Source organism: Heterodontus francisci, chromosome 13 (genome assembly GCF_036365525.1).
Source record: "Heterodontus francisci isolate sHetFra1 chromosome 13, sHetFra1.hap1, whole genome shotgun sequence".
NCBI lineage: Eukaryota > Metazoa > Chordata > Chondrichthyes > Heterodontiformes > Heterodontidae > Heterodontus > Heterodontus francisci.
Genome location: NC_090383.1, coordinates 18,312,106 through 18,330,968, shown reverse-complemented (window position 1 = coordinate 18,330,968; position 18,863 = coordinate 18,312,106). Strand labels below are relative to the sequence as shown.

The window sequence follows — 18,863 nt, the reverse complement described above, 5'->3', positions numbered from 1 at the left end:
GCTTGCAATTTTAAGTTTTAATGTTCATGTGGCGAAATCATGTGTGCCTCAGTCTTGGCAGAGGGTGGGGGATTTGCCTGACAGTCCATTACAGGCTGAGCCAGGAGAATTTATAATGGGGAATAAAGAAATGGCAGAGAAGCTAAATTATTACTTTGTGTCTGTTTTCACCGAGGAAGAAATCTCCCAGAATTAAAGATCCAAGGGATTAGGGGGAATGAGCAATTGAAGGAAATTAGTATTAGTAAGAAGGTTGTATTGGAGAAATTAATGGGGCTGAAGGTTGATAAATCCCCAGGACCTGATATTCTACATCCCAGAGTGTTGAAAGAGGTAACTATGGATGTAGTGGAAGCATTGGTGATCATCTTCCAAAATTCTATAGATTCTGGAGCGGTTCCTGCAGATTGGAAGGTCGCAAATATCACCCCACTATTTAAGAAGGGAAGGAGAGAGAAAACAGGGAATTACAGACCGTTAGTCTTACATCAGTTGTTGGGAAAATGCTAGAATCTATTCTAAAGAATGTGATAAATGGACACCTGGGATAATAATGATCTGATTGGGCATAGTCAACATGGGTTTATGAATGGGAAATCATGATTGACGAACCTGTTGGAGTTTTTTGAGGATGTTACACAACAGAATTGATAAAGGGGAGTTAGTGAATGTAGTATACTTGAATTTTCAAAAGGCCTTTGATAAAGTCCCCCACAGGAGATTGGTTAATAAAATTAAAGCACATGGAGTAGGAGGTACTGAGAGGCATGGATTAAGGATCGATTAACAGGCAGAAAGCAGAGTGTAGGAATAAATGGATCATTCTCATGTTGGCAGGCTGTGACTAGTGGGGTACCACAGGGATCAATGATTTGGATTTGGGGACCAAATGTTGTATTTCCAAATTCAGGGATGACACAAAACTAGGTGGGAATGTGTGTTGTGAGGAAGATGCGAAGCAGCTTCAAGGGGATTTGGACAGACTTAGTGAGTGGGCAAGACATGGCAGATGGAATATAATGTGGAAAAATGTGAGGTTATCCACTTTGGTAGGAGGAATAGATGTGCAGAGTATTTCTTAAATGGTAAGAGATTAGAAAGCGTAGATGTACAAAGGGACCTGGGTGTCCTTGTCAATAAGTCACTGAAAGCTAACATGCAGGTGCAGCAAGCAATTAGGAAGGCTAATGGTATGTTAGCCTTTATTGCAAGAGGATTTGAATACAGGAGTAGTGAAGTCTTGCTTCAGTTGTATAGAACCTTGGTTAGATCTCACTTGGAGTACTGTGTGCAGTTTTGGTCCCCTTGCCTTAGGAAGGATATTATTGCCATGGAGGGAGTGCAGGCTCGACTGGGCTGGGAGTGCCTTTGTGGTGTTTGAGTCAGGGCCCTAGGTCAATAAAAGCAAAATACTGCGGATGCTGGAAATCTGAAATAAAAATCAAGGTGTTGGAAATACTCAGCAGATCAAGCAGTATCTGTGGAGAGAGAAATAGAGTTAAATTTTCAGGTCTGTGACCTTTCATCAGCCTAATCATATCATTTTGGTGTTTGTGAGGTCTCAATGTGCACAAATTGGCTGCTGTGTTCCTACTTTAGAATAGAAGTTAATTGGCTGTGAAAAGCTTATATAAATACAAATAAAAACAGAAAGTGCTGGAAATACTCAGCAGGTCTGGCATCTATTTTATATAAATACAAGTTCATTCTTTTCCACTCACCAGTCGTCGTTACTTATCTCTCCAAGTTACAGCACTGACGAATCAGTGACAATCTAAGCCCCTCCCATTGAGCCACGCCCACCACCGGTCGGGCCCCGCCCACCGCCTGCCTGGCCCCGCCCTCTGGCAGGCTGCCATTTGTTCAATGTGACCGGGCGCAAAGGTGCCTTTTGTTGCTGGAGAGTTGGAGTAGGTAAGTGATGTGGGAGGAATGTGTCCGGGGATTGGTACCGAGTTGTAGCGTATGGAATATACGGGGTATAATGTATGTAATGTGTAGGGTATATTGTATAATATCAATAAATCGATCTGTCGAGGTCCGGACTGCCCGCTTTCTCTCGGTCGAATAGCTGGCAGTGCACTGGGGTGGAGACACCCCAGCCCGAGTCGGTGCCTTCGGGAGTAGAGGCAAGAATATGTTGGCTTGAATATAAAATCTTCAATATCAATTCTGCTCCTGGGCTGGAACTTTAAATGAAAGTTTTTGTGAGTTCGTGACAAGCTTGTTATGTTTGTGCTGTTTTAATGTGAATACTGTGTGTGTTTATGCAGCAGGAACGGTTGCGCCCATTGAAATTTTTTTTTTTTGACAAGTGTTCAAAGACTGGTTTATTCACATTGTGAGGATGAGGGCAGAGGCACAAATGCCGTGTTTAAACTTGCAGAGGTGTGCAAGTGGATGTAGCTACACTCGACATCACATGAGCTTGGCTTAAGATTTCCTGTGTCAGCTTCAATCCAGCAAAAATAATGGTGAAATGCAGTTTCCGAGGGAGAACCACATGAAAAGCTCTGTGGTAATCAGAAAATAAATCCTAAAGCAAATTAATGCATGGGGGGCAGTTAACTGGCAAGGCTGTCAGTTTTATCTAGCGTTCAGTCATTTTTTTTCCCAGCAATTCCTCCCTCAAGCAACAAAACATTATCTGCACATTATCTCATTGCTGATTGTGGGATCATGCTGTGCACAACATGACTGCTGTGTTTGTCTATATAACTTTAGAAGTACTTCACTGTTACGAAGTGCTTTGGGGCTGCGCCAGGATTTGACAGACAATAAAGACACTCATTTGACAAAGGTCTTTGTTCCATTTAAACAGGAACCTCGGTATAATACGATTTAATGTTTAATGAAACAAATCTTGTGACCAATTACATTTTGCATCTTTTTTTAAATGTCTGTTTCCAGTAGTTAGGCAGAAGTAACAAAGACTCAGCTGTGGTTCAGTTGGTAGCAGTCCCACTCCAGGGCTAGGGCACAAAAATCAAGGCTGATACCCAAGTGCAGTACTGAGGGAGTGCTGTAATGCTGGAGATGCTGCGTTTCCTACATTGTAACCATGATTACACTTCAAAAGTACTTAATTGGCTGAAAAGCACTTTGAGATGTCTGGTCGTGAAAAGTGCTATATAAATGCAAGTCTGTCTTTCTTTTTCTTTTATTTATTTTTATTCCCAGTCTCGGCTGAGTTGGAAGTTTGTGGAAGTAGAGCACATGTGTAGTACTGAGGGATGCTGCACTGTTCGAGGTGCCGTCTTTCAGATGAGACGTTCAGTCGAGTGCCCTTTTGGGTGGAAGTAAAAGATCCCATGCCGCTATTTTGAAGACCAGTAGGGCAGTTCTCACCGGCTTAGCTCCTGATGGGTAGTATGTGTCCGGTGAAGAGAGGGTTTGACACAGGTGAGAAGGGGCTCCAGGGTCAGATACCAGCTCTCACTGTCGAGGCTTGTGGCTGGCCTCTGGTGAGGGAAAGGATTCAGTCAGGAGTCCTACTTTTAATTGAGAGGTCAGTTCCACAGTTAAATAGCCAGCACTACCTGAGTTTTTAGTATTTATTGCCCAGGCCATTGATGAATCAGTTGGGTTTTTACAACAACTATAAGATTATAGATCTTGCAAGGTACAGTTTGCTGTAACTTGACTAAGCTTAAATTGACCGCAAGGCAAAGGATTTTTTTCAAAGTAAAACAAAACTGCCGAATGTCTCCGACTGTTAGGATAAAACAAGAACGCCTCTCCAAGTCCAGCCTTGAGGTTCATGGGTGATTTAATGACCTATTGACAAGAGAATGTGGAAAAAAAACACATTGAATGTGAAAATTAATGGAAGGGGGATAACAAGGGCAGGTTTTTACCCCATGGTTTAGACAAAGAACTTGATATATATTGGATATTTTGTAATAAGGGGAACCTGTATAAGACAATAAGATCCTGTCAATGTAGCACCCAGGTTCATCCCTGAAAAAGGGGCATTAAAGATGCTGTAGAAAGACACTTGGAGCAGCAGTTTAGGGCAACTTGGTCACTTGCCAATTTAAGAGCTATTTTGAGTCATTGTTGAACTGACCACTGGCTGGTGTTTGCATGTACGAGGTTTCGCTTATAGTCATTTGAGTTTAGAGTAAAGGGGTAGATCTGTGTATGTTTAAGTGTGATCTGGGATTTCTGTGTGACAGTACTATTGGATGCTTACTTGAATTCTCTTGTTGATATTTTAACTAAGAGGAACTTGTTCCAGAAATTTTTGTCTCGAATTGTTTGTTCCACGTATGTGAACTCAGTAGACTGTTTAACAAGGGCACACCCTACACAACACGCTAGTTTTCACAATTACGTTTTCTGGCAGTAGTCCACAACTGACAGATTTACTGAATTCAACTTGTCCTAAAGTCAGGGGCTCTGGGTTGCTAATCTGGGATCAGAACCACCAGGTTAACATACCCTTGTAATGGCCACTTGGGCACTGCACTGAAGTTCCCAGTGGATCCATATCCCAGCATGGAGCAGAGAATGTTGGGAAGCGATTTAAGATTTTTCTATTTAACTTGTGCCTGGAACTCTGACATTTGGATGCTAGAACTTAAAGAATGGTGAAGCATTGAACAGTCTTAACTTCCCAATTGTATGTTTGCTTGCAGGACAAGTTGACGTGAAATGGCTTATCAGAATGGCAGAGGAAACCAGAGGAAGTCGATGTTTGACTGGATTTTCCTGCCTCTGCTTGTTGTCTTTATTCTCCCTGAAACTTCCGATTGGTAAGTGTGATACAGAATGTGGGGAAGCTTCGGCAAGACATTGCTGACGATCCCTGAAATTACAGGAAAGTACCAGTGACGGTCACGCGCTCTCTCTTTAGAAAAGGAACTTAGGGTTTCTCTGGAATTAGTTTAGTGAACTAAATGGTACAATTTTAAAGGTGCTACAGGAACAGGGACCTGGGGGCTTTAAATATGCCAGTCTTGGAAGTTGATAAGGCTGGTTTTAAAAAAAAAAACATACGGGATCCTTGACTTTATAAGTAGAGGTCTAGAGTACAAAAGCAAGGACGTAATGCTCAAACTTTATAAAATACCAGTTAGACTACAGGGAAGATGAAACATATTTTTACACAATGAGTTGTAGGGATCTGGAGTTCACTGCCTATGGGTGGTAGAAACAGATTCAAGAGTGCCTTTGAAAAGGGAATTGTATAAATACTATAAATGGAAGAATTTGCAGGGCTAAGGGGAAAAAGTGGGGATTGCTCTTTCCAAGAGCTGGCACAGGCACGAGGGGCTGTATGGCCTCCTGGGCTGTACAATTCTATGAATTACTTGACGCCACCATCCCGCCATTGGCTTTGCACCAAATATTTGTTTCTGTGGTTTCGCAACCCTCATGTTGAAAGCAGATCCACAGAGCTGGAGCCCTTCAGTTGGATGTTCTTTGCTTGTGGTTGAGTCACAAGGCAGCGTACCACTGTTCGTGCTGGGAATGTTTTAAGCTGAGCGAAACACTTTTTGTAAACAAGCCTGTGCCTTCACTTCAGCTGCTGTGTGCAGAGGTTGGAAACTTCACCTCACAATTCAGAGTTAGGAGCCAAATCTTGTAACACTTCACTTTCAGCAGCAGTAAATAGTGCGGCTTGCAAATGGTTTCTGATCAGCGAAAGAGTGACAGGAGTTTCACTGCAATAACTTGGTTTCTTTGCTGATGAAACACTTGAACAAGATCAGACATAGATGTACGATTAAGCATAAGAGATTTAGGACAGAGAGCAGGAGAAACCTTTTTGCACAGGGGATTGTGACGTTGTAGACTTCATGACCAGTGTTAGTGATTGAAGCAGGGACCACATGACTTAAGAATGTGTTAGGTAGGTGGTTGAAAGAAAAGGGGGAATAAAGAAATATGGGAACAACATGGAATTAGTATCACTGTTCATGTTAGGGATGTAAAATGTTTCCTTTGTCAAACAGTCTACTGAGTTTGGAACACACAATTCAGGACAAATATTTCTGGAATAAGTTCCTTTTGCTTAAAAATCAGCAAGAGATTACACGGAAGCACAGTAATCCCAAATTACACAAAATCATGCACAGATCAACCCTTTTACTTTAAGTTCAAGTAACTATAAACAAAACCTCATGTGTACAAACACCAGCAAATGGTCAGTCCGGTGTAACTCTTTAACTGACAACCAACCAAGTTGTCTTCGACTGCAGCCCAAATGTCTTTGTGCAACATCTTTTATACCCTTTTCCAGGGGTTGGCCTGGTTGTTGTAGTTACAGGATCGTGTTGTCCTATAAAGGTTCACTTTAATACAAATATATGTTGAGTTCTTTGTCAAAATCATGGGGTAAAAGCCCGTCCTTAATTTATCCACCTTCCATTAATTTTCGCATTCCGACGAGAGTTTTTTTTTCAGATCCTCTCGCAACAGTTCCTTAGATCATCCATGGGCTTCAAGGCCAGAGCTGGAAATGTTCATTTTTTCCCCTAACAGTTGGAGACGCCCCTGCCCAAAATGTCTCATATCTGTGAAAAACAGTTTGTAACATTCAGCATTTTTGATTTTACTTGAAGTCTTTTGGCCTTGTGAAGCATGCTGGTACATTGTTTGGTCAAGTTGCAGCAAAATGTACAACAAAAAAAATTTGTCTTCCTACAGTCCCCCCTCAAGTGTTTGTGCACCCAAACCTTGGGTCACAGACACTTACACCTTATTGACATTGTCCTCTTCCATCAGTATCCTCTGCAACGGCTTAATTCACTCTTGCTGCTGTTATTATCAACAGATGTAACACAATTGCCAGCTGAACAATGACCAAAACATTGGAGATAATCTATCCAATTGTGAATCTCGATACTCATACCAATATCCCACCAGGACAAATTGAACCCCATGAGTAGGCATTTCTCTACACAGTTCATGGTTTTCTTGGGCCAAGGTATAATAGTGCTTTTGGGACTGACTGAGACGTCTCATTAACTTTACAAAGAGTACTGCAGAGGTGGTATATCATAGCTGAACCGAGTTACGTACAGGTGTAACTGCTCTTCTAACTCATTTTCTATAGTGCTGTCAGCTTGCTCATGCGAATTGGCAGTATTCCAATGGATACATTTTCTATTTAAGCATTTATCCTAATCAGCTAGTGAATATACTGGAGGACTCCTCCCAGATACCCAAGATACTTCTGCAGAAGGGCTGCTAATTCTGAGATATTACCGCGTAGGTGTATATGCCTCAAGCAAGAGATCGAGCAGGGACTTTAAAAAAAAAGATTCCAGCTCTCTCTTCACTCATATCCATATTGTGGATAATTCTCACTAAATACTATTTCCCCATAGCCCTCAATTTTCTTAATCCAGATTTCATGTTTAATTTAACTTAATTTTCACAGGTACCAGTGTGTTTAATTATATTCTGACTGTTGCAAATTTGATTTCTCTATGGATTATGTGTCAGTGACTTGGTGATTTAAATGGTTATTTTACTCCACTGTCCACAATAGCCATTTCATGTTGTGCTGTTGTCAATAAGCTAAGCATATCTGGGACCCATTCTTCAGTTCAAATTCACCATGCATTTCGTCATGTTAGTTGCTTCACACGCAATATCACATTTGCACACTCACACTGGTATCTCAATATTATGCCACATGTGCCATCCAATAAAAACCATTCTTGGACTTTCAGGTAATCCTTCCAAAAGATTGGAGGGGTGTCTGTCTCGAGATCTTTGCTTATCTCCCCCTGCATGGTCCCAATGCCTTGGGTGGTGGACAGACTATCAAATGCAGTTTTCTTAAAAAGTTCGTTTGTAAGGATGCGAACATCTCCAAGAGAATCTTATCAATTTATTTGTCTCATCTACATCTTCCTGACTCTCACTCAAATGTACATTGATATCAATGCGTAAGCACCAGCGCCATTTTAAAGGGCTTCCAGTCTCGATGAGCATTTGAAATTTTGTAAAGTTTTGTAAAAAAATGAATAAAATAACCTTTCCATGTACTCTCCCACCCAACCCCCACAATAGCATATCACAACATTCCTGCCCTCCCCACCCCCCCTCGGAATACCTACCTTGACAATATGACCTTTTCCCCGCTCCCCCCCCCCCAAAAAAAAGTTCAGAATCTTTGTCCTTTACCCCTTCCCATCAACCCCCCCTGACCAATCCGCAGCATTGTAACCCCACTCCCCTCCTCCTGCACAGAGAAAATCACCACCTCCTCCCTCCCCACAGGTGTCGTGCCCCGCTTCCCCAAAATGGGGATTCAAAGGCGCGGCATTGCCGGCCGCCAGAATAAAGATTGCAACGTGGTGGCTGAATCGCTGTGGCCTGCACGGTTAGTAGGTATTAACGTGTTTTAATGTGGGTCCCGTTGCCGATTGGCAAGGCGGCTGCAACAAGGCCTCCCCGCTGCCACCAAGATCGATATGGGGCCTTCTGACGTCTGGATCGGTGGTGGGCATCCGCTGTTTCTAACTTCATTGCCCCCCATGATTGGTCCTGGCGACAGAGGGCCTTTAAAATCCAGCCCTATATTTTTTCCCAGAATAAACCACACCAAACTTTTCTTTAATAAAAAGCAAAGTTATCAGTTTATTCTAAAACAACTCTTAACCAGTAATGAAATAAAGCATAAACACACAGATTGAAATATTACAGTTCCCTTTTTATCTTAGCGCCTCACACATACATACACACGCATTCATACACCGGTTACCTGGAAAAATAATAGGTATTTTTGTTCAGAGCTCTGTTGAATACAAAAAAACACTTGGGCTGAATACTTGCTCATTCTTGAAGAAACAGCAGATGAGATATGTTGTGTTCCAAAACTGGCATACATTCTGGCCTCTGAGTACATGTAGACGGGTCACTTGGATCTCTTCGAATAGTTCTTTTCAGACGGTGTTGAGAGTTAATTTAGCAGGCTTTTCTTCAAAGACGGGAGACGGATGATATGACACAGTGGACTTCTCAGGGTCTTTTAGAGAGGTGCTGGAAAGCTGAGCTGGGTTGTGGTCTTCTTCCTTGGGAATTCTTTTCTCTACTTGGAAGTTCTCCCTTTTTCTGCAGGATTTTTGAAGAGATGGACAGGCTGGGCTGAGCTGAAGTTCCATTCCATTATAACTCCTTTTAAACAATTCATTCCCAAGTCCAAACAATTCAAAAGTAAGCCGGAAACAAAATCCACATTATGACCTGTCATTTCTCAGCACATATCTTCCCTAGTTACCAGGGTTTCTGTTTATTTTTAACTTGAATCATGTGACAATCAGTAAATGTTGTTGTCAAACAAGTCCTTTCAGTGTCCTCTTGGAAAAAAAAACTGGTTCAACATTTCTTCAGTTTGACTGTGAATTCACGAAAAATATTTTTAACAAAAAACAGAAGCACTTTTGTAAACAATGAAAATGGAGGTGTCGCAGCTAGTTTGGAAGTGGCTTCCCTATCTCCCCTTCCCTAACGTGTCTTCAAAGGTAACGAATAACACTCAATAGGTTAAAGCCAAATCTTTAAAAGGCAAAGCCTTTAGTTCAAATAGTCACCATACTATGGCATTTGATGTCTGCAGATAAGTTCTTAAATTCATAAAGCTGCTAGATTTCTTGCACGGTCATCTGTTTAAAAGAAAAACAAAGAATCGTTGTAGTTCTGCCTGAGTCCAGTGCATTAATTTGTCCAATCAAATGTCAATTTAGAAACTTAATTCGTAATGCCCCTTCTTGAATAATGGTGCCACATTCGCTGTCCTCCAATCCTTTGGCCAGAGAGGATTTGAAAATTTGTATCAGAGCCCCTGCAATCTCCTCCCTTGCCTCACATAACCGTCTGGGATACATCTCATCTGGGCCTGGGGATTTATCCACTTTTAAGCTCGCTAAAACACCTAATACTTCCTCCCTTTCAATGCTAATATGTTCAAGTATATCACAGTCCCCCTCCTTGATCTCTACACCTACATCGTCCTTCTCCATCGTGAACACAGATGAAAAGTAATCATTTAAAACCTCACCTATGTCCTCCGGCTCCACACACACATTGCCACTTTGGTACCTAATGGGCCCTACTCTTTCTCTGGTTATCCTCTTGCCCTTAATATACTTAAAACGCCTTAGGATTTTCCTTTATCTTGCCCAGCAGTGTTTTTTCATGTCCCCTCTTCGCTCTCCTACTTACTTTTTTAAGTACCCCCCTACACTTTCTATACTCCTCTAGGGCCTCTGCTGTTTTCAGCACTCTGAATCTGCCATAAGCCTCCTTTTTTTATCCTGATCCAATCCTCTCTATCCCTTGACATCCAGAGTTCCCTGGACTTGCTAATCTTATCCTTCACCTTAATGGGTACATGTTGGCTCTGAACTCTCACTATTTCCTCTTTGAATGACTCCCACTGGTCTGATGTAGACTTTCCTACAAGTAGCTGCTCCCAGTCCACTTTAGCCAGATCCTGTTTTATCATCTTAAAATCGGCCTTCCCCCAATTCAGTACCTTTATTTCAGGTCCAACTTTGTCCTTTTCCATAACTACCTTAAATCTTAGAGTTATGGTCACTGTTCCCGAAGTGCTCCCCCACTGACACTTCTGCCACTTGTCCAGCTTCATTCCCTAGGATTAGGTCCAGTACTGCCCCTTCTCTTGTAGGATCTTCTACATACTGACTCAAAAAGCTCTCCTGTGTGCATTTTAAGAATTCTGCCCCCTTTAAGCCTTTTGCATTCTGACTATCCCAGTTGATATTCGGGAAGTTGAAATCCCCTACTATTATTAGCCTGTTATTTTTACACCTCTCTGAGATTTGCCTACATATCTGCTCCTCTATCTCTCCCTGACTCTTCGGGGGTCTGTAATACACTCCCAGCCAAGTGATTGCCCCCTTTTTGTTTTGAAGTTCTACCCATATGGCCTCATTTGAGGAACCTTCTAAGATATCATCCCTTCTTACTGCAGTAATTGACTCCTTGATCAACATTGCAATGCCACCTCCTCTTTTACCCCCTCCCTTGTCACGCCTGAAGATTCTATACCCTGGAATACTGAGCTGCCACTCCTGCCCCTCCCTCAGCCATGTCCCTGTGATAGCAACAATATCATATTCCCATGTGCTAATCAATGCCCTCAATTCATCTGCCTTACTTGTAAGACTCCTTGCATTAAAATAGATGCAAACCAGCCTTGCATTTTTCACTTGTGCCTTAACAGGTCTATATTTGCTCTGCCTTCCAGACTGACTCAGTTTCTCTTCTATATTTGACTGTGCATCATCCCCTACTGTACCTCCACTCTGTATCCCATCCCCCTGCCTAATTAGTTTACCCCCCCAACAACACTAGCAAACCTTCCAGCAAGGATGTTGGTCCCGTTCCGGTTCAGGTGCAACCCATCCAACTTGTACAGATCCCACCTTTGCCAGAAACAGTCCCAGTGATCCAGGAAACTAAGGCCCTCCCTCCTGCACTACCTCCTCAGCCACGCATTCATCTGCCCTATCCTCCTATTCCTATACTCGCTAGCACGTGGCACCGGGAGTAATCCAGAGATTACAACCTTTGAGGTCCTGCTTTTTAATCTGCTACCTAGCTCCTTAAATTCGTGTTGCAGGACCTCATTCCCTCTTTCTACCTAAATTGTTAGTACCAATGTGTACCACGACCTCTGACTATTCACCCTCTCCCTGCAGCCGCTCCGAGACATCCTTGACCCTAGCACAAGGGAGGCAACATACCATCCTGGAGTCTCGTTTGTGGCCACAGAAATGCATGTCTGTTCCCCTTACAATTGAATCTCCTATCAGTATGGCTCTCCCATTCTTTTTCATCCCCTCCTGAGCAGCAGAGCCATCCGTGATGCCACGAACTTGGCTGTTTCTGTTTTCCCCCGGGAGGCCATTCCCCCCCCCCCCCCCCCCCCCAAACAGTATTCAAATTGATGTATCTGTTCGAGAGGGGGATGGCCACACGGGACCCCTGCAATACCTGCCTGTGCCTACTACGCCTCCTGGTGGTCACCCATCCCTTTTCTGCCTCTGCAGCCATTACCTGCAGTGTGACCACCTCGCTAAATGTGCTATCCATGATGTCCTCAGCATCGCGGATGCTCCACAGTGAATCCATCCGCAGCTCTAGCTGCGCAATGTGGTCAGCTAATAGCTGCAGCTGGACACACTTCCTGCACACCTGGTCGCCAGTGTCCCTGATTTCCCACATAGCGCAGGAGGGGCATGCCATTTTTTTCACCAATACTCATGTTCTTTACTACCAAGTGACTACAGCAAAATACAGAAAAATCTGAATTCCTACAGCACAGACTGTGCTGAATGGCCTGTTGTCATTTCTATGTAATCAATGATGGATTACATATTGATGTAATTTATGAGAATGTTTATATGTGACTTCAAAAACAGTAATTTTAAAAAGTGGTTCTATTTCCATCATCCTCCCTTCTCATCTCCTTTCCTGAAGATAGGAACTCTGTATTGGGGTAGGATTTTTCTTTTGAGTGCCAGCCACAACCCTCTGATTGTTGGCCATTCGAGTTGTGATGGTGAGTGGCAATAGGTTATTCAACTGTGGGGGCAGCACGTTTGAACTTGTTTCTGTCCACAGACACATTCACCTTCCAGCACATATTGCTGAACAATGAAAAACAGAAACCCCAGTTGATTTCTCCACCTCTCTTCATCTGCCCCCATCCCAGGAAGATCAGTTAACACCTTAGGTTCTACGGTTGGCCAATTCAACATAGACCAGGGATTGAATCTGATCTGTACAGTCCACTACTAATCTAGTGATGTACCTCAGTCACTCAGCAATTCAGGGTGCTACGGAAGGAGAGTTCAAACCGCCAATACAATTGAATTGTGGCACATTAAACAATGAAAATAGGTGCTAATTACAGTGTCTGTTCCCTCGTAGCAAGAATCACCCATGGCACAGCCTCATCTTGTCTCAGCACTGGCCTCAGACTGTGTGTTTGGTGAGTTTACTTTTCCTATTATGTACTTGGACTGGAATTAAAAAATTCAAACGTGCAAAGCGCAGTTATTAATTTGCTTTTGTTTTATTCTATCCACTTTTGTTTCTAGTTGTTTGATTTGAGTCAATGGGTTGCTAAAGTTCTTTATGCATTGAATCAGCTGAATTATCGACTATAGTTTGAATCATCTATTGCTTCAGCTTCCTTATATTGGAGCTCAGTGACGTCACGTCAGTCCCAGTCCCAGTGTTTACTGCCAAATGAAAATATTGAAAACAAAACAGCTCCGTGACTTAATTCAGTGACTAGCTGAGGCCAGGAGCACCCTGGGATCGATCACCGTTTAGCATCAGGTTGAGGGGGGCATGCAGCACTTGGTGTCAGTGCCTCTGGATTGGGGGCTGGGAGAATCAGCTGGGGTTCATGCTCCAGATCGCTACCCAGTGACTCCTGTCTGAAGTGGGCAGCACATTTGCAGCAAACAGCTTGCGATTTCTCTGTAGTCAAATAGCTTTCTGCCACTCACTGTCAAGGTTCACATCTGACCATCGACCGGCCTGAGCTTTTTCTGAGATACTAGCTGTATGTAGGCACCCTTGGAACCAAAGGAGTCAACACTGTCGGGGAGGAGGGAACCGAACAAAACTATGCCAACTGTAGTTGTTTTAAAAAAGGTGATGATGAGCCTCCTCCCTAACAATGCAATTCCCTTTAAGTTTTTTTCTTTTGGGGCCACTTTTGGGAGTTTAAGTGACTCATAGCGATCTTTGTGACGAACCAGATCAAGTTATTTACAGAATGGAGAGAAGGAAAAAGCTGGGAAGTGAAAGAGAAAAATATATGTTGGGGGTGGGAGGGGAGGGGAGGGGGCGGAGCAGAGAGGAGAATTTATGATCCAAGACTCGTTCCAAGGAAGCTTTTGACAGCAGGGAGGGAGGTGACAAGGCAGAGAGACTTGGCAAATGGGACTTTGTTTGAATAGTTCCAACTGTCTAACCTTCAGATGTGACCCAGGAAGTGAGTGGCTCTGACCTCCAACATTTGAAGGGCTCTCTGACTCTGTAACCTTGAACAAAGAAAAGGTGCCACATCCTGTTATCCTTTCCACTCACATAGTCTTTCTCCAGAATAAGGCGAGCCTTATGCTATGACAAGATAACTGCTTGGAGTGCAGACAGCTATGCGCCAACGAGCTGATACCCAAGTTGATTAGCTCCGTGTTTTTGTTGTTTGAGATCTGCAGTGTAGTTAGGGTTGCAGTGCTTGTGTTTTTGTGTAAATGGAACTCTAGTGCATGACAACGTCAATCATCAAGAAATGTTACTTTATGTTAGAGCAGACTTTGAACTGACCGTATTATGTTATATCTTTATATCATATCTTACTCCTCTCAGATGGTGAGTGATACTTGCAAAGTTCCTCAAAATATTGACTACTGGACTGTTCACGGACTCTGGTAAGCAGGATATACTGATTCATAATCTGATATAAATTGAGTATGTGTGTAATTCCGTGTTCGCTGTCTATGTGCTGAATCATCACATCTCAAAGCACTTCCCAGCTAATGAATTCTGAAGTGCAGTCACTGTTGATTTGTAGACTGATATGCACATAGCAAGATCCCACAAACAGCAAATGAGATGAATTACCAGAGAATCTGGTGGTGTTTGAGAAAGGAGTGTTGACAAGTACTGGGGGGGAAGCTCACCTCTCTTTTTGTTTGAATAATGCCATGGGATCTTTTACATCCACCTGAACAGGCAGGTGAGGCCTCGGTTTAACATCCCATCTGAAAGTGCAGTACGCTCTCAAGACCGCTAGTGTCAGCCTAGATTATAAGCGCAAATCCTGCAGTAGGGCTGAAACCACAATCTTCTGACTCCAAGGTAACAGTAGAGCCAAGTTGACACTTGATAACGATTAAATACAGGCCTTTTTCCCATGTTTTTGGTGTTCCTATATACTACAGCCGGGCCTCAGACGTTACCATAGAGGAGGGAAGAACTTGAAGAGGTGGACTACTTTACATTCACTCTAAATCTCCAGCCATTTGCCCAATGGTGTGGTATGAAGGTACTAATCTTTAGAACAGAATGAAGTTGGACTACATCCAGTTTCTCTGACGTTCCATTAAATGCTGCGAATTGGGGACATTCTTGCTGCTGTATTTGCCCAGGACTTGGGTCAACTAAGTTTAATTTGATTTGTACTTAAATCTTGCTCTTTTCCACAAAGACCCATTGGTTTCCCCTTGGTCAAATGCCGCACTGAACCATCCACAGGTAAGGGGGCCCCAGGTTCATTCTGGTCTCTTCAAGCTTGGTTCCAAGATCAGCAAATTAAGTTCAGTAAATCTAGTAATTTGTCAATGACACCAGGGGGAAAAAGAAACATGAAAAACTGACAGATTGCCATAAAAACACAACTGGTTCACTGTCATTCAGGGAAGGGAACTTGCTGTCCTTGCCCAGTCTGGGCCTACAGGCCATTCCAGTCCCATGCTCTGTGGTTAACTTTCTGAAGTGGCCTCACAAGCCATTTAATTGCACAATGAGTCACTTGATCAACTAGATGAGCAATGAATGCTGCCTTACCCACATCCTGAGCAGCTTTTGAAAACCCCATCCTTAAATGGCTCATTGATTTGCTTATTCCATCAAATGACACTTGTTCATTGCACTATGCTCATCTCTATCCTTTAGAGAAATCCATTGACTTTCCAAGCAACAACTTACAAATTGTCTACTCAAAATGTTAACATTGTAGCAAAAGTCCAACTAAACAAGAAATTAAATACTTTGTAGGACCTACAAAGAGAATTCCACATGCTCCCGAAACATGGAAAAAATACCAATTTTTCAATAGCCAGCAACGTCCATCCAGATGAGAGAAGCAGATTAGTGTGTAAGATGGAAGTTGCATGTAGAGTTTCCACCCTTGAGATGGGCTTTATATTGGAACAGCAGTTGAAATTGCCCTGTTTACCGAAATAGCAACAACTGAAAGTAATTTATTGTCTGTGAGGTGTTTTGGAGCATTTTTCGGAGATGTGATAAAGTGCAATATTTAGTTTTTTTTTCTTCCATACTTTCTCTCTTTGTCTGTCACTCTCCATCTCCCATGTGCTCTCCTTTGCCTTTTGCTGATTTCTCCCTCGCCCTCTCCCGTCCTCCTCTCGCGCTCTCGCTGTCCTTTAATTTGGGAGGGAGGAAGACAAATGTGAATGTTGGAAATCCAAACTTTAGTCCTTTTGAAGGTGAAATGTAAGCATACATCTACTTGCCTTTATTTCCTGCTTTTATTTCAGGGCTCTCTTGATTTAACAAACAAACTTCCTCAGAATAAAGCAGGTCCGGGTGATATGAAACAAATGTTTTTTTTTTAATAGGCCCAAAAGAATCGAGATGTGCAATAACTCCTGGCAATTCAATATCGAAAATGTAAAGGTGGGTCTTTAGCTTTATTTACATTGGGGTTGATGCTGTGAGGCCCCCTACGTTAACTCAAGTGAGATGGCATTTGCTATTTTGAACCAACATGTGCAATTTGAAATAAGTTGGGTTTTATCCTTTTGGTTGAAGTACATTTGACACAACCTGTATCGCTTTATCATTACATGGAGTACTTAAAGGGCTCTGATATTTGCATGTACTCTATTCAAGTTAATTACTAGCACTTCTTGTGTTCGAAATGGACGAATGAGATGTGAAGCTATAATATTAAAAGGAAATTATTAATTTTAAGGCTGATTCATACATGGCTGTAGTGTTGGTGAGAAGTGGTTTTGCTTTCACTGATGCTGCAGTTATAGGGTTAAGTGTAGCCTAAATCTGGACTTGAGGTCTGACCTGACGACATAGTTGAAGCGGAGTGAGAGCCCCTGCTGGAGTTAGTCTCACTCTATATCCGTTGGGGTCAGTTCAGTCCCTGAAACCTGACTTTGCATTTCAAGTGAAATTGCTTCTCATTGACACTAAACATGTTGTTTGAGTGTATTATTGATTGGGACTGACTATTGTAAGAGATTCACTTAAATAAAATACATCCTGTAACATCTTTGTTCTCAGACTGTTTGGCAATGATTGATTTTGGATTTCTGTAAGTGTTGGATAAAGTGATTATTTGTGTTTCTCTGAATAAAGGTGAGTAGCTACATTGTGCGTTCAGTTAGACTGAGTCTCCACAGGGTAGGGAGTTCATACTTTGGCCTCTGAACCGTGGAAAATCAGCCTTGGACCCGGAGAGTGGGGGTGCTGAGCAAGTTTAAAAGAGGTATCTGTGTAGATTAGTGATGAGTGGAATATGGAAGATTAAAATCCCATTGTTAGTATTCTGTGTCTGTCTCAGTTCCATTGCAGCTCTCAGTACACTTTCAGACTGAAGAGTGATGGTGGTGGTTACAACTTCTGATGTTTCTGTTGATCTGCAGGTCATTTTATCTGACTTGAAGCACTGGTGGCCTGACGTGATACATCCCGACAGTACTGAGCTCTGGTATGTCTTTTTGTTAATGTTCTGTTCAACACAACCAATAAGAAATTAGGGTCTCTGAGTGGACATTTAGCACTAACTGCTTACAGCTGTCTTCTGTTCTGTGCACAAGCCCCATTCCAGGACTTGAGCATGCAATCCAGTGACACTCCAGTGCAGTGCTGCACTGTCGGAGGTGTCATTCTAGATGAGTAGTTAAACAGAGGCCCCTGGTCAGTGATTCTAATCTACCCCTCCACAAATGATTAATTGCTCGTCCAAAAGACAAGGGAAGTGCAGATGTCTCAGGGCATCTGCAGTGCATTTTAGCACTCAGCCCTAGACAAGTAACCATAGAATCAACTCCGAATCAGTAAGTGAATGCAATACCATCTGTGCTGTTGCAGTCAGTGTCCACTCACTGGGAGGGTCAGGTCCTCAGCATTAGTGGCCAGCCAGGAGCCAAGATGTACTCCATCACTTCTCCTGGAATTGGAGCGAACATAAATGGGTCATTCTGCCCATCAAGTCTGTGCCAGTGTTCTGCTCCATGCCTGATCATACACTCCAGTTCAGCCCCTGTACCCTTTTAATATTTGTTTTCGAGTGACAAACTAATTCCCTTTGTTTTAAAAGAATTTCTGGACTCTGTTTCAACAACAGCTTGTGGCAGAGAATCCCATATTCTGACCCCTAATTCTATTTGCGATCATGTTAAATCTGTGCCCTCTCATTACTGTTTCAAGTCATCGGAACAATCTCTCGCCGTTTACCTCATCATCTCTTCCATCTGGCCTCCCTGTAACCTTCTCAGCTCCACAAGGACGATCCTAGCTTCTCATCCCGTCTGAACTGAAATCCTTATCCTTTGTAACATCCCGCAGGCCTATCTGGTTACAGCCCTAATATCCTTTGTCCCTGTATTAAGCCCATTTTAGGGGGTCATCATTTAGTATTGGTGGGTCATTCAGAGCCAGTAAAGCAGTTGGAAGAGTTAATACTCCTTGGTTTTACTGCAGGATGTAATTGGTTCCGACCAATATTAAGTAGAGGGCATGCTCAAAGATAATGAAAATGGATCTCCTTTCTCCCAAGAAGGGAGTTATACTAACTGGAGTGCAACTGAGTCGTATGGATGGGAAGGCCCCAGTGGTGTTCCCTTATCTGTGCTGAACTGGCTCTACTCAACCAGGAAAACTATTTGCTTTCAATGACATGGGCTTAGTAGGGGAATTTGGCCAGAGTTCTTGCTCCTGGACACTATTACAACACCTGTGGCTCTCAGGTCAGGAGAGAATTCAGTTTGCTGCTTTCTCACATAGTTGAATAGCCTGGAGGCTATTACTATTCAGGCTGACGCATGAAAAGTGGCCCTCTGGGCTTGGTAACAGTATACTTGCATTTATATAGCACC

General features: G+C 42.8%; 1 protein-coding gene across 2 annotated transcripts in view; it reads left to right on the top strand.

Annotated features, from left to right (window-relative positions):
- Nucleotides 1-1,809: 1,809 nt before the first annotated feature.
- Nucleotides 1,810-18,863, top strand: part of LOC137376255 (ribonuclease T2-like) — a 22,602-nt gene continuing 5,548 nt past the window's right edge. The window contains exons 1-6 of one of the 2 annotated variants that reach the window (XM_068044428.1): nucleotides 1,810-1,914; nucleotides 4,641-4,757; nucleotides 12,919-12,979; nucleotides 14,374-14,435; nucleotides 16,368-16,425; nucleotides 17,409-17,473. In XM_068044428.1, the coding sequence (XP_067900529.1) occupies nucleotides 4,657-4,757; nucleotides 12,919-12,979; nucleotides 14,374-14,435; nucleotides 16,368-16,425; nucleotides 17,409-17,473 (347 nt within the window). In that variant the 5' untranslated portion in view covers nucleotides 1,810-1,914; nucleotides 4,641-4,656. Of the gene's footprint in view, nucleotides 1,915-2,182; nucleotides 2,208-4,640; nucleotides 4,758-12,918; nucleotides 12,980-14,373; nucleotides 14,436-16,367; nucleotides 16,426-17,408; nucleotides 17,474-18,863 lie in introns of those variants that run through there. The other variant, XM_068044429.1, reaches the window with a different exon arrangement.